The sequence below is a fragment of the Limulus polyphemus genome, unplaced genomic scaffold, assembly GCF_000517525.1.
Source record: "Limulus polyphemus unplaced genomic scaffold, Limulus_polyphemus-2.1.2 Scaffold3206, whole genome shotgun sequence".
NCBI lineage: Eukaryota > Metazoa > Arthropoda > Merostomata > Xiphosura > Limulidae > Limulus > Limulus polyphemus.
The window spans coordinates 32312-49151 of record NW_013668816.1 but is presented as its reverse complement, the minus strand read 5'-3'; the positions used below and the strand labels follow the sequence as shown (position 1 = coordinate 49151).

Here is a 16840-nt window from a genome sequence, read left to right as displayed (position 1 = left end):
ACTTTGATACCAAACTTATTGACATACATTCATAAAATAGTAGTTCAATAAAATTTTGAATGTGAGTCTACAAATGCCATGACATGGCCTTTGACTCGTGGTCATAGGAAGATCCACAGATATAGGGTTAAGTCTGTCCATTGAGTATATGTACTTAATAAATATCAAGTACATATATTTAAAATTTTGCATGGACTGTAAGTATTTAATATGGATCAAATGCAAGTACCAAAACCTGTGCATGAACCATAAGTATCTAATATAAATGAAGCTTGCACATTAAAATCTTTTTACAATTTTTATATATCAAATACAGATCATACACAAATATTAAAACTTGTGTATAAACTATATGTTTTTAACCCTAAAATTCCCAAACTGCTTTTTATACTGTTAATTGCTGGTTGTGTCCAAACCAGAGCATTGAATAGTGTGCAAGTGTATAAACCAGTGTTTAACTGTTAAACATTATGTATTCATTACTTGTACAAGCCAGTACATACCCACATATTCAATCCTAGCATTTAGGTTTCAATAAGAATTAAACTAACTAAGCACAGATTCTATACATATTTAAATGAAATGCTCAAACCAGAACAATGAATAAGCTACACATCTTCACTCTTATGTACAAACTCCTTAAATTAAAATATATCTTGAAGCAGTGCCTCATGAGGTTATATACAATGCAGTATAAAACGTCTTGGTAATTAGTATTAAGTACTCAATTCAGAGCAATGACGCTAGAGCACAGGCACACACCAGTACAGACTGGTCATTTCCTAGGGTGCTTGAATCCAAGAAATACCCCACGAGCACATATATAACCCAGAGGAGATATCAAATACTCATGTTCAAATCTAGTCTAGGAAACTTTACACTTTTTTAACCAGCCATATTAATCACAATATGAAAACAGTTTTAGAAAGATGATGAATTCATCACCAAGAAAAGAAATGGAAGAAGCTTACCTGATGGGAAACCAAAACACGGCCTTCTGGTAAAGTTTTTTTTAGATAAAGATTTGGAGCCAATAAATTCCTACAAGAAGAAAACTAAGTATCACATTAATATCAATCTTTAAGTTCTATCAGTTACACATAAAAAAGATCCCTAGTAAGCTCTATAAATGAATACACTTCTTTTCTCTATACATATATCCATAAATATTAAGTTAAGAAATTCTTCCAGAGCTCTCCCTAAAACTACCTATAAAACAAACCTATGAATGAAATGTACTGATTTAGAATTTTGGATTAATATAAATTTTTTATGAGTTTTTTGGTTGGATAAAGTAATAAAAGAAGTTCAAACTGCTAATCTTACTTTTGGTTTTTATTCCCTGATAATACAATTCTTATATTTTGGTATTAAAAATATGTAAAACTCTTGTCTGCATAGGTAAAACCTGAAAAACATTCAAAAGATAGATATAAATCTGTGGTCGTTGTATATGTTTGTTGCTTTTTTTACCAGCTAAATCAGTTTCAAAATAGCATAGCGTCCAAGTTGGTAGTGTTGAAACTGTTAAATTAGTCTAAACTACACGTTTTGTTTTAAGGTTTCCAAGCTTTTAAAACTAACAAAATGATATTGTTGTCTGTGGGAAAGCTGGGATTATTTCTTTTTGCGATCTATTTACTCTATAGCTTTCTTTCTTTCTTCCATACAAATATCATACTAATAGTTTCTAAACTATTAGTTATGATGTCAGAAACCTTTCTTTATTACATGCCTTCAAATAGCCTAACTATTTGATGGTTTTGTATTTCTTGTATAAATCAATTTTGTTTATTCCCAAGCTTGTCTGTTTATTCATTGAAATAATTAGTTTGACCAATGTTTCTCACTTTATAAAAATTTCTGTTGGTAATTTGAAATCATATGTGTAGGTGTGTGTGGAGCTCTCTTTTAAACAGCTGCTCGTAAGTCCTAAATATGAGTACAGATATGATTTTTAGCAAGACAAGTACTATTTATATTAGCTTGAATAATATACATGTTACAGTAAAATGTATTTTGACAAAGTAAGCTAACACTTGATATCATTGGGCCTGTGACTGTATTATTGTTAATAAGTGTGTGTGAAACGTGGTTTTACAGATCAATTGTTAACTGTTTATTGTGTAATGGCACAGTATACATATCTATGCTACATAATGGTTTTTGTCTCATTATAATTTGTAAAATTATTAAAATAATCTTGTTTAACTTTAGAAGTGTTTATTAGTTCTCATACTTTTATGTTTGAACTATCTGTGTATCACATAAATAATTTTTATGAATCCAAATGTAGAAATAACAATATATTGCAAATAGGCTTAAACAGATACTGATGACAAAAACTTCAGTTTATTTTTTCCAACACAAGAAACCAATTGGCTCGGAACTGCATAGCAAATATTTTAAATATCTTTAGCTAACGAAGTCCTAGTTTTGTTAATAACACGCCTTATAAATATAAAGACCATGCACCACTAAACAGAGGTTTATAAATGTAGATTATGAATGAGAACTTGTTTAAAGGCTATGATGAGATGTTAATTTGATAAATTATTTAAAATTCAACTATAAACACAACATATGTATTCATCATCTATCTGTATCAGAAACATAACATTTTGAGTTAACCCAGTACAGCAATCTGAAAAAACAATGTTTGAACTATGAAGATGCATCAATAAAACTTACGTATTGAGCTTTAATTGAAGATGTAATATATAATTGAATGCTTTTATTCGGAATTCTGTTTCATTAAAGTGTTCCCCATCCTGAAAACGAAGAAAGCATTATTAGGTAAAGACTTTTTGTATTCAAAACGTAATACTATATTTAAAAGAAAAAATGACCAACTTAATCTCTTCTAGACAAAAACATTTTGAAGAATAAAACTACTTAATTTTTTTAAATATTTAAACCCTTTTGGTTTGTAATGATATTTTTAATATTTATAATATTCAATGAAGACCTCCATCAATAGGAAGACACTACATGTAACAAAAAAATTATTATTATTTTTAACATTATCTCAAAGAAGTACAAACATTATATTTACTCCAAAGTGAAAAATGTCCAAGTGCTGAAAAGCTACAGTTTCAAACCCTTTTTAATATGAAAGGAAATATTAAAGATACATACAGAAACACATCCACAACAAATATGTTCTAGCCATGGTTGAACACTAAAAACACAACATCTGGACAATCAGGTGGATATTGGATAAAAACTAAACATTTTACTCCTGGTATATATATAACATTAAATTAGACAGGAGTTTGACTCATAAGCTAAAACATTTTCTATTTATAACAAAGTTTTAGAAATATTCTAAAAGATGTTAATGCTTCTTATTTTTGTATACCTTTGGATGTGTAGTATTTGTTGCATCTATTGCTGATGTCTTAATTTCTTGACCTGTCAGATCTTGGTGTCATTGAGCCAAGATATATACTAGTTATTCTGTTCACATGTTGTTTTTAGAGAACTTCTGTTTGTCTTGACCACTTTTGCTTTCTAAAATCATGATGGCATATGAAAGTGATAAAGTATTTCTAAAGTGTTCTGACTGGGATTTGTTGACTTTGGAAGGTTTTTTTTATTGTTGTTGTTGGTCTCTATATGATCTCATGCATACTGTGGTAAAAAAATAAAGCCAAAATGATTAACAGAACTATGAAGACTACAACATTTCAAACAAATAAACAAGTAAACTGTTACTGACAAAAACAAAAGTGAAAGAAAAATGGCATGGTGTTGAACAAAAGGTAGCCAAGCAAATAGCTTGAAAACTAGCAATTATACACACAAAAAGTAAGAGGTAAAAGAAAATTTTATAGAGCATTTTAGGAAGAGAATGTAAGCTGGTCAAAGCAAATGATAAATCACCATAATTATTACACTCAAAGAATATGGAAGAAAGAAAGGGGTTCAGGTCCAAATGAGAATATTAAGTGTAAGAAGAACAAGAAAGAATCCTCAATAGCTGTGGCACTTGAAATTCTTTTAGGCAGGATTAGAGTAAATTAATCTATGAGACCTTTTTATTGATAAAATTTAAAGTCAAAGTAATACAGTAGTCCCTGGTGGATATGACCTTTCACAATAACAACTTCCTTTTAAATACGACTTTTTTTCCTGTGCACGGAATAATTTAACATTGATCTGACCTCCCATGAATGACTTCCTGACAGATGTGACATACGACTGTGATTTTTGGGTGTAAGGTTGAATAACAACCTCTCTATAATTACTTTTCTTCATATCAATAATGTACTTTATAGAGACACATGAAAACAGTGTATGAAGTATGGAACAAAGAGGTCACATGAACAGAGATTGCTTCATAGCTTAATATATGCATCTTGGTACCCCGTGGTGTTCAAGTCAAACTCCTTGGTACATACATGTAGGTATTTTGCTTTAAAAAGTTTCAGGTCCTGAAAAGTAATCAGGGATGGTCAGAAACTGTTGTTTGTCTTCGCTTGAAGAATTAAAATTTATTCTTTTAGTGAATGTAAAAGATTTTGAGCTAGTGGCCTAGACATTAAATAACTTGATTAGGATTTACTAGCAGGGTGTGAAGATTATTAACTCATGGTCTGTTGATTGACAGACTCGAATAATCTGTGCGGTAAGCATGGCTAATGAAATGCCAGAAGGTATTCGGGAAAGTTGCGAACAGGAAGTCGCTGTGAAGAAGAATACTCAAAGTGTTGATATAGAAACATGATGTGGATGTTGATACAGACCAAAGTTGTGATGAAAGCAACAAAATATAAATGAAACTTACAGAATTTTTAGTAAACTTGAAATAGTTTTAATGCAACATATTACATTTTATGTAGTATTTGTATTCAGAGAGGATTATTATATTAGGTATTGCCTAGTCTAGCAATAATTTAGTTCATTCATGATGTAAGAAAAATACATATGCTCAAGAAGTCTTGATACAAAATGATAAAAACCTTATAACCCAAGCACTTTCAAAGGGTGGACTATTTTTCTTCAAGGGCAAACTGGGAATCTACCTTTCAAAAGCACTCGGGTTATAGTTTTTTTTTTAATCATTTAATAATAATATTTATTCTTATTTCTTTACCGGTTCTTTTAAACTGGTCCCTTTTTAGAACTGGGATAAAAGAATCCAAGTTTCTAGGTGAAATTTTGGTTTAGGGTGGGGCCGTTTTGTACAGATATACTCTGGATTGTTTAAGTTGCAATGATGGTAAATATGGGATATCTTATTATTATGTTCAGTGAATCTAGTTTCCAATTGTCTTCCAGTTTCTCTGATGCAGAATTCTGGACATTTATTGCACATTATTTTATAAATTGATATTAAATTGTGCACTGAAAACTAACAACGAAACGCTTCTTGAAATAATAATTGCCAGACTCGTGAATATTCAGAGTGGAAGATTTTTTATGAAATATATTTTGTGTCAGTTTGTGGTAATTTATATGTATTTAATAAAAATGTGATACATGGATGTTTATGAAATAAATGTGATTAATGTATAATTTATTTTATATAAAACAATTTTAAGTTATCTTTATTGAACTGTTATCCATCATAACTATTATTATACAGTATACCAACTTGCTATGTTATATTACTACCTATTCAGTATATAAACCATTATGCTCAACCCCTGGGAATTGCAACTGGCACAGCTTGAACTCTGTCATTTGTTATCTGGTTACTGATCCTTTGAATAAAGACTTCCTGTCAGATGCAACTTTTTTATCATGGCAGAGAGGTCAGTCATATCTAAGAAGGACTGCTGTATTTAAATCCAGGTAGACATTGAAGGATATCCTTATTACAGTTAAACAAACAAGTGACCTTCCAAAGTTAATATAACCTATAATGCATCCTACTCTTGAAATAGAAAAATATCTATTTTTTAGAAGCAAATGTTTACCTTATTCACATCTCTGGTAGAAATCCCCATTTTTCTTTGATGACGAAGTTGATAAGGATAGATGACATTATAAAAACGACTAGGTATGCTATTTAGAAGCTTTTCATTCTCTGGATACTGGCGCTTAAGCCGACTAACTTCCTCTAGAAAATGATAACAGTACTTGTTTATTAGATTATAAAAAACCTGAAACAAAGTACAATAAAATAATCTAAGTCCATTGGGAAGGTACACCATCATTCTTTATGGATGAACTGGATTTACATGTACCTTGTAACGTTCTGTTTTATTAATGGTTATAAATTATACACCGCTTCATGTGGTTGAGGAGTCTTCAACCATAAACCTTCACAGACTTTTGAGTGTATTCAAGTACAACTACATAAATGTAAGCAAAAGCCTTGGATATGAAGATTTTGTAATGTGTGGTTTCTAAAATCACTTTCACTAATAATGAGGGCGTATAGATAACATACTAGTCATTTAATATCTAAAACAGATATCTTATTAAAATTGTCAGTTTTTATTCTGTACAATATAATTTTTCAAGTAAAAAGCTCTTCCTAGTCTTGTTTTATACAGATTAAATTCTAAGAATTCTTTTGAACCTTTAATTATCTAAAAAAAACTTTGGCTTGGTTGAGTTTGGTGACTGTTAACTAATGGGGATACCCATCTTAATCATGTTAGATTTACTATATAAACATCCAGTTTCTTTGAAACAAGGTTGAGAAACATGGATATCATATAAATATAAAACAATATACACCCCCTCCCAAAGATTCCATACATCCAGGCTCTCAGACTCCATTCTTTGTCCAGTAATAATCCTTTTCTAAGTTACTTAATATGGTAAACTGTATGATGTAACCTAACATGTACATATGTGGATATCAACAGAAAACTGTCTCATGAGAAAACAAAGTTATCTTAATAGTGAGACTCAAAATGAAGTAAATTTTTAAATGTACAACTTCTGTTGAATTTCTCAACTGTTGACAAATTATGTGAGATAATAAACTCCACATCAATGAACAGCTTCTTTCTCACCTGTTATGCACTTCTCCAATGGCAATATTTCAGTACAATTCACTTAGTCGGTGTAGAGACACGGTAATGCTTTTTTGTAAAAATTATAAACCTAAAGTGTATTCTAATAATAATTTAAAAATTCATAGAAAAATAGCTCATTTTCATCTTTTTGCATTCATAATTAGGAAGCAAACTTCATAATCTCTAACAGAAACATTTTTCCTTGATGTTTTTCTAATACACTGATTCAGAGACTTATCTTTACAATTCACTGAAATACAAATCGGTGGTTGAAGAAACCACAAAATGTCAGAATTCAAATTCCAATTACTTTTAGTTTTCTTTTGGCAAAACTTGCATTCCAAAACAGAAACATTATTTACTCAACACTAAAGCCTAAACAATGGCAGTATCTTAACTGCTTATGTCTTACTATAGCTCACTTTCTTGAACATGATCCCTGATAGTTTATTAATTAACCTCATATTTAATAACTTTGGAATTAGCCTACTATGATTCTCTATCACACGGTGTATGTTATGGTTTATATAATTATCAAAACAATCAAGAATTTGAAGAACTTTTCCAAAATCTTTTAAGAACAAACAGAAATATTTTAAATTAAATTTCAAGAACCTAAGTTGAAGTATACTGATGCCAGGTGTGAGGCTAATTTCAGATGGACCAATAGCATGATGAATATTAATAAATATATTGGATGGTATGATAATAAAAACAAATCTGGCTTAAAACCAAGTACAGACCACATATTGCAAAAGTATATTCTTAATTAATACAAGAACATTCCTTGTACATCTTTTCATGTTTTTGTTGGTATTAAACAAGAGTAGCGATACTTATCTGTTTAACAATATTGACACTGAACCTTTTAGTTACCAAAGTCAATCAAGTTCACATGTTTAACATTTACAAATTATAAAAGAAATGGGTAGCTTTTGGTGAAAAACAAATGATTAATAAATATTGGGAAAAGGGATTACCTTTACACTCAAAATACAATTACTACATTTTCTGTTATTTAAACTTACATTTTCATAGAATGAATGAGAATGACTTAATAAAACACAAAACAGTAATTCTCATGAAAGTGTTTATATGCTTATATATGATATTTATAGGTGTATATATTACAGAAAAGAGGTTCACATAACATTATCATCTCTGTAGACACATATCAGACAGAAAATGTTTACAAATATATATAATACATATAAGTACATATTTACAAAAAAAAAAAAAAAAAGATTCACATAACATTATTACCATCTCTGTAAGCCCATATCAGAAAAATTTAAAGAATGGAAAAATGCTGGCACCCATAAACATTTAGTGTATTTGTATCAATGTGTCCTGTTATATACATAAATATTAGGTAATAACTTTTCCTCTCAAAATAGAGCCCATTCCTATATTTCATGCTACACAGGCAGGAGTGTCAATGATCTGTTATTTACAGCTCAATGATGATTGTTCAATTTATATTGTTCATGGCCAGAAAAATGAGATTTAAGCTTTAGATTGTGTCTTCTTATTACTTTACCCATTGGAAAGGTAGACATCTGACAATTCTACTTATCATCAGACTGCATTCTAATAGAAATCTATATTTTAGAGACACTTAATTTTAATAAAATATAAGAAATTTTGTGAGATGCATTCCTAAAATGCAAAATGCAGACCAGCTGAAGAGCAGTTTCCAGGCTGATGTAACAATTACAAGTACACAATACTTGAGTAATGTGCAAGTCTTGGATGTAATACGTCATTAAATACTGAACACAGACTTACAAGTACTTAAGACAATATCAATATTTGATATGTATAAATAATAGCACAAGCTATACAAATTATTTTAAATTATACCAGTAACTATTAATACAGATAATTTTCTTAAAGTAAGATTTGAGTTTCTTCTTATGTGAAGGAGGAGGGTTGTTCATAACCACCCCTAAATTTGAACTGACAGACAAGAGGGAAAGGAAGGTAGTCAACAGCTCCCACTACAGATTCTTATAGGCTCAATAAAGGAATTAGACAGTTGCTTTAGCCCTAAATCATGACAGTGGTCTTGGTAACATTACCAAATTTATAGGAGTGACGTTTCCATCAAAAATTAAAAACAAAAAAAGTAAACTAATAAATACAATTTACTTTATAAACGTATGTCAAATAAACAAAACACCAAACAATTTGAAAATATAACTGTCAGTTTTACTAGCTGCATTTTTGCATCTAATTCATTAAAAAATGCATTCATTAATCCTTATTTATAAGTAAATGTTCATACATTTTAAAATTCATACTTCATCAATAAAAATGTTCAGCTACTCTAACAAACAATTTTTAAAGTCATCTCTGCAACTCACCCCTACGTTTATTGTCCTCTTCATGGCCTAATGCTTCATCTATGTCTGTAGAAAGGTTAGTAATAATAAAAAAAGTTAGTCAAAACACTAATAAATTAAAACGTGCAACAACCAATAAAATCTTATAAAACAAAAATTCAACAATGACTACAAATATTAAAAATGATGGAGGATGCTCTATAAAAAGGTTCTCTACCAATAAGACTGTTAAAAAGTTACAAGTAATTCAGGATTTATATGGAAGAAAACCTATTCCTGTTACTGAGAAATGCACAGAGCTGAAGGGTAGTATTAACATTGTACAGATCTGAATCAAACAGTACTCTTACTTGCCAGAAAGCAAGTAACTAATGCAATTTTTGATAGGTTGTTTAGGCAGACTATTCATAATGAACCTAAGTTTCAAATGGACAGCAACTGCCTGTTGTAGAAACCTACAAATGTAGAGGACGACATATCAAAAGTCTTCAGGTCAGCATGTGTGTGGTGTAGTTTGGTCTTTATAGTGTTCTAGTAGATTGTGGAAAGCGTGTTATGATTGGTTGGTTAAAACACATTTCTGATTGGAGGAGAGACTTCCAGTAGCCTCAACCAATGGTAGTTACAGTTTACTCACCTCTAATCCTGAATCTCTGTTTAGTGAAGGTTTTATTGTGTTAATGTAAAAACGATTCTTTAATTTTTCTTGTCTTCCAAAATTTGTCTGTGTCGATGATTCTGGCTTTTTCCCAGTTTATGTTGTGTCCAGTTGACATGGCGTGTTCTGCAATGGCTGAATTTTTTGTTTTCATTAGTCTTGTGCTGTCTTTATGTTCCTTTATTCTTGTCGCAAGTCTTCTTTCCGTTTCTCCAATGTACATTTTGAAGTTGGTGATGTCAAGAAATGTAACATTTAACAATCTGCATATTTTTTGTTGTAATTTTCTTAAGTTGTTGAATTTTATAAATATATCATATAAAAGCTGGAATAATTTTCTTTCTCATAATCTATTTATCCTAGAGTTTCTTTACATAGGTACACAAAAATTTAACAGTTGTTATAATGCTTCAAGTGAACAGGATGCATCTGTAGGCTGTATGGGAGTTTTTGCTGTCATTTATTTATAGATTCTGTTATTTGTAAACCACAGAAAGGTAATATATTAACTTAATGTGTTTTCCTGCATGTTTGTTTATTTTACAGAAGTTACCGTCTTGACATATAATTGGTCAAAGGTAAGTGATGTTACATCTTTTTGAACACATTAGACATATTACATATAGACCATAAATAAGTTTTATGTATAAAATAATGAGGTCAATACTATCTATTTATAATTAGTTTTTAATACTTCAGGCAATTTTTATTGCACTATTTCTTTCAACAATGTGGAATAACATAGACACTACTAGGCCTACTTATAGTATAGTTATCAACACTGACTATTGGTTCAGCTATTACATGCATGTGTAACATCAAAGAAATAGCTACATTACATACTGGTTTTGATTGTAATTCAAAAGGTGTCATAGATATCATATCAAGTATTTGAAATGTCTGTGTTTCAGATTTGGTGACATTCACAAGTTATTTACACTTGCTAATAAAAAAAAAATTAAAGCTGCTAGAATACCAAATACTTGCAGTTAAAAACGTTAATAAAAATGGCAACTTCCTCCAGTTTACAAAAGGTAGACACTAAATGGGAAAATATTTTTTGAGACCAGAGCAATAAAAAACAACAACCTAATTTCAATTGATTTATGGTAAACACTAAGGAAACATACATGTATATAATTCTATTAATAAAAATTATAAATGCATATAAACATTAATTCTACTTTTGTCTTCTACAAAAAACAAATGAACTTGTCCAACTTTTCAGAAAACATCAAGCTTCATTTTATCCAAAGTTCTATTTTGAAGAAAGTATATAATTATGTATATACAAATGTATAATTATAGCATTTCGGTAATGAGAGTTCTTTATTGAAAAATCAAATTCAATAAAGCACAAATTGTATTTAAATATATTCAACAGCATTATTTCTTATCCTTTTCTCTTTAATGAGATTGGCAAACCTTTCTAATGTAGCCTACAAAATGAAGAAAAGTTTTGAAACAAGCAAAACTGATGAAATGATATGGGCAATTAATTTTCACAAAGGTTACATGTCTTCTGCTACTCAATATAATTAAAATAATGTGCATACCAAGTTAAAAATGAAGTAGTGTTAATTTGACTACAGTGTACAGTTTTATTTTATTTATTTATTAACTAAAAGTTAAACAAAAAGGCAAACAGTAATTTTACTGTTTTTTACGCATTTATAAAACTAACAAAAATTATTTCATTAAATTCTTCTCCAAGAAGATATTGAAAAAAACAACCAAGAATTCGCAATAAAATTCTGAATCCACATACAAAATCTTGAAAATTATCCACAATTCATCCAACTATGTTACTTATGTCAAACCAGGGCAAAGTAAAAAAAAAAAAATCTTTATCTTGATGTTTTATGCACTCCATAATTGTGTACAAATTTTAAAAATGGGAATCAACATTAGTAATTTTCTCCTTAGTTTCAGTGGTTTCTGAAAGATAATGGTTAAAGTCCCATCATCTTTTTCTGAACTTGACCACAGTTATAGAATAAATCTTGTCATTGCCAGGAACTTCATTCTCAAAAAGTTTCTCAAGCTTTTCCAAAACAGCTTTCTCTTCAATAATAATAGAATTTGAAGAAAATTCTTCTCCACTTTTAAATAAATTAATCAAAAGATACATAATTTTTTAGTTTTATTAAAAAAAACATGTATTAATTTTAATTACTTGGATAAGTTCCTTTCATCCATCACAAGACTCCTATTGTAATAATTTAAAGCCCAATAGTATCCTCAAAATCTCCTTTAAAAAGTTCACATGAGCATAAGAATTCTTCAACATGCATCTTAGGATAACATACTTTTACAGTCTCTATACTGTCTAGCCTTAACAATGAATCTCTTGATCATTCCTTTTCTATGAACCTCACCTTCTTTTTGGGAGGAAGTTGCAAGATTTTTGAAATTTAGATTTTTAACATTTATTACAGAAAATTGTCTTTTTGTCTAATAAGTCATTGTTTGAGTAATAAAGAAAATCTAAAAAACTACAAATACAACAGAAAGAAAATGCATAAGTTGGATCAAGTAAATGTCTTTTACATCTTTTTCATTTAAAAAATATTACTTCCAAAATAAAATAAGACAAAAAATTAAGGTTTCAACCAAACAAAAGAAAGTTATAAGTGCAAGTATATATACTTGATAATACGAAAAGCAAAACAACAACAAAAAATAAAAAATTAGAAAAAAAACAACAACAAAGTATATACACAATAAAAAAAATTATGTATAATCAACATATAAATGTTTCTATATATGTGAATCCATAATAATATAAATATGCCATATCAAAAAATTTTAAGAAGCACATACTAATGTAAAATATCTTCAGAATGTCTGATAAAATTCTTTCCAAAAATAGTAACTAAATAGAGCTGCTAATGTACCCAAATTTCTTCATTCTAAGTTAAGTACTGTCTAATCAACAGACATACAGAAATAGTTTACACATGATTGACAGATGATACATCAATATTTTTATGTCAAGATCATAGTGACAAACACCAGAAGCTAAGACCTGCCATCCCTCACCTCTTCATTTGATATGACAGACAAAACAATACTGAGGATATTCAGAAATACAAAAATGTTTGCCTAAATTTTACTTGGAAGACCTCCAGCTATACCCTTACAAAATATTGTAAGGTGCTTTTTTTTTTTTAATAGGAGTCTTTACAACATACAGCACTGACACTTAAGATTTTACAGAGGTTCCTAATAAAGTAGCACATAGAGTAGTAATTAAATCACATTGGTTGGAGTTAGTGAAAGACTACTTAACTAGACTAAAGCATGACTGGGTGAGAGAAACCAAAAAATTGTTCTTGATGAAGTCCATTTAAATTGGACCTTTACTACTAGTGTCATACATCAGGGGTCAATGCTTTAGCCTTTACTTTTCCATATTTACATGACTGACATTGAAAGGGGGATAATTAGTATGTAAGTAAAATTTGTGGATAACATTAAACTCTTGGGTTTTTCTATCTGTACTGAGCATGTTGATATACTACAAACTAGCTTGGATCAGTTGGCAATTGATCTTCAGTTAGAGCATGCTCAAGACAATACATTTGGTTTATCAAAATGTGAACAAAATTTGCATCCCAATTTTATTACAGATGGGAAACCACTCAACAGCATAACCGAAAAAGAGATCTTGGTATGGCATAATGGTATATAATCATTCAAGGCATTGAGACAGTGCTTTGTTGCTAGTAGTAAAGCTAAAAGAATTTTAATATATATATATATATATAATAGATATCCTTCTATATAAATCACTAGTTATGCTTCACTTAGAATACTACATGCAGTTTTGGTTTCCCTGTCTGAGAAAGGGGTACTGACTTATTGAAAAAGGTTCAAAGGAAAGCTAATAGGATAACTCTGGGGATTGATAACATAATGGCACCTACTTTCTTTAAGTTGAACCCTGAATATAATATTTACATTTTGGGCTCCAGTTATGATACTTTTATTTTTCTAAAGTTTATAAAATGAGTTGCTGTCATCAACAGTGGAGGCCAGCACCTTACAAAGGTGATAAGGGGAATTTATGATTTTGTGAAAAATAAATTGTAGATTTAATTGTTTCTTTTCTTGGTGAAGGATGTTAAGGGACAACCTTTAAGAAACAAATGGTTTCATGTTGTTCAATGCTAAAATATTTTTCTTTGATAAGCCAAATAACAGGAACAAAAAAAATGTCACACAAACATTTACAATACAACTATAAGAAAGCAATGGAAATAGATATAGAACATAAACTGAAAACTAGCAAAGAATAAAAATATTTAAATATTCTATCCATCCTTGTTATAAGCAGTTATTTGATAAAAATCAAATACATTATCCATGGCTTTCCATTACTAAAACATAATAACTAAACTATGTCTCATACACCACTGTTACACTAAAACCAATAAAGGAAATAATAAAAATCTAACATATTGAAAACACAAATAATAAATCACAAACACAAATGAAAGTACTAAATACTCAAAATCTAGCATTATGAAAATTTTAAAAATGCATAAAAACTAATTCATAAAAATAATTCTAAAATAACCAAAAAATAATAATCTACACATACAAAGAGCAAACATGAAAATCCAAACAAAAAAGTAAAAACAAAACACAGAAACAAATAATAAAAACTAAATAATAAAATATACACATTACAACAACAAAGCACAACATTTTGATCAACAAGTTTCAGATGAAAATAAAAAATATGACATCATGAGGGATGTTATTTGAAGAGAGGTGGAAAACAAAGCCCAATTAGTGATGGAAATAACTACCAACCACTTAAGAACTAGTAAAATGTAGCATTGTGTTATCTATATGGAAGTCTTACCAATGTACAATCATTTTCAGTGTTTAGTCATGTTACTATTAGAAACAGTTATTTCTATATTTTTACAATTCAGTGACCATTTTGTTTGAATCCACCTGTTCTATAAAAGTGTATCTTTTTGCAGATAGTGCTTTCTTGTAAAAAAATTTACTGTTGAAGCAGCTGAGCAATTTTAAAATTCAAGTCTTAGAATTAGTATATGATACTGATAGTCATACAGTTGGACATCTTAATTTTTTAATGGGCAATACACACAAGATTGGTGTAAGTCTAAATAAAAATAATAAAAACAGCGCTTTTTTTCAATTCTTGTAAATCAGCTTATTCTAATTTCTAAGCACTCCTGCTACAGACTTGTTAGACTACTGTCAGAACTTACCTTCTTGAGTATACTATAAACGAAGTGTGCAATTGAATAAAATTAAAATTAAACAGCAATCGCATCATACATGTAAATATTAATAATTTCATAAGTTAGTATTAGTGTCGAGTCTCATAAATAACTACCAATGTTTCGTGAGCAATGGTTTAACAATCATTAGTTTTATACAAAAGCAATAATTTTAAAAGGAGAGGTGTCATCTTTGACCAGGCTTAACTATAAGTACAACGTAGGCCTAAACTTGGAGGTAAACCTAACAAGTTAGTCCGATTAATATCGTTAGGCCTAATAATTTCTTGTTCCTCCAGAAAAAAAAAATGACCCTACCTCGTTTGCGTCTTGAGACAGCGAAGACACGACATGGAGCACCATAACAAAGAAAAAAAAGTGCGATATAAATCCAGTGCATCTTCTACGTGAAAGTAGCATATTTCCTCTCCATGGCAGCCACAATTCGATCCATACTTCCACACTCACTAATACAACACAACCTCAACAAGCATCTCTTCGCTAAAGCTCTCTGGTACTCTAGCACCCGATTCTTTCTACTCTCAAAAGAGAAGGCAGAAATAACGCTGTAAACGTTACAATTCACCATATGGCATAGAAAAAAAAAGAGAAAAGAAACACCAGTGGTAAATGAAACGTTTATCGCGTAATACTGCACTTTAATTTAAATTTTACCAAGTGCTAAGGAAGTGAGGTCGCATAAACGATTTGTAAACTTTAAAATACAGGTAATCGAGCTTTCGGATTATGGTTTAGACCATCTTCAGGTAAACAAGTTATTTAGTCATTTAGTTTATAACATTAACAACACAAACAGAGAGCAATTTAAAATTCTCATCAAAGCAAATAATAAACAGTAATTGCGCATAAAGATAAGTCTACTGATTAATAGTCTTCAACCATCGATAAATGAACAGGGTATTGCAGTTTGTTTGTTAATTAAACCTTTTCGCTTACAGTAACAATGAAACTTATGGTAAAGCAATAAACAAGTGTAAGTCAGTTTCTACTCAAACTTTGAAGGGATGTGACTCATCTATGAAAAACTAAAAAAAAAAAACATTTGTTTTCATTTTTACCCGCCCGTAGCTTAACGTCCGTGACCTTATTTATTTATTCATTTTTACAACCAATGACAAGAGTTTAGTATTTGGCATTTATTCTACTATGTAATTCATTAGTTTTTAAAATGAAGACGTTAATAGATTGGAAAGTAAGACTGAAATATAAAGCAATTGCCTCTCGGCTACCTCAATTTTTCAAAAACTTAGAATGGGTGGACTACTCCCCCATCAGAACATTCATTCTTAAATGTTGCTAATCGATCCAAGCAACTAGTCCCAACTGTTTGATTATTTCAGAATTTCCGTGAAATAAGAATATTTGCTAATCAACACAGAAGGCAGGTTAACACCTACACAATTTATAATTCTCATGCGACAAAATCAACACAGAAGGCAGGTTAACACCTACACAATTTATAATTCTCATGTACTTTTACATTATTTTTGTATTTAATTTTTATCTCACTCGTTCTGGCTAAGAGAGAAACCCCCCCCCCCTAACCCCTAGTGCACAATTTTTCATATTTCAGGT

The 16840-nt window shown here is 29.8% G+C and overlaps 1 protein-coding gene across 2 annotated transcripts in view; it reads right to left on the bottom strand.

Moving 5' to 3' along the window:
* Window positions 1–15756, bottom strand: part of LOC106468887 (disintegrin and metalloproteinase domain-containing protein 9-like) — a 69189-nt gene extending 53433 nt beyond the window's left edge. The window contains exons 1-5 of one of the 2 annotated variants that reach the window (XM_022397253.1): window positions 15563–15756; window positions 9344–9388; window positions 5925–6067; window positions 2692–2771; window positions 972–1041 (exon numbers count right to left, since the gene is read on the bottom strand). In XM_022397253.1, the coding sequence (XP_022252961.1) occupies window positions 972–1041; window positions 2692–2771; window positions 5925–6067; window positions 9344–9388; window positions 15563–15644 (420 nt within the window). In that variant the 5' untranslated portion in view covers window positions 15645–15756. The remainder of the gene's footprint in view (window positions 1–971; window positions 1042–2691; window positions 2772–5924; window positions 6068–9343; window positions 9389–15562) is intronic. The other variant, XM_022397254.1, reaches the window with a different exon arrangement.
* Window positions 15757–16840: the final 1084 nt, after the last annotated feature.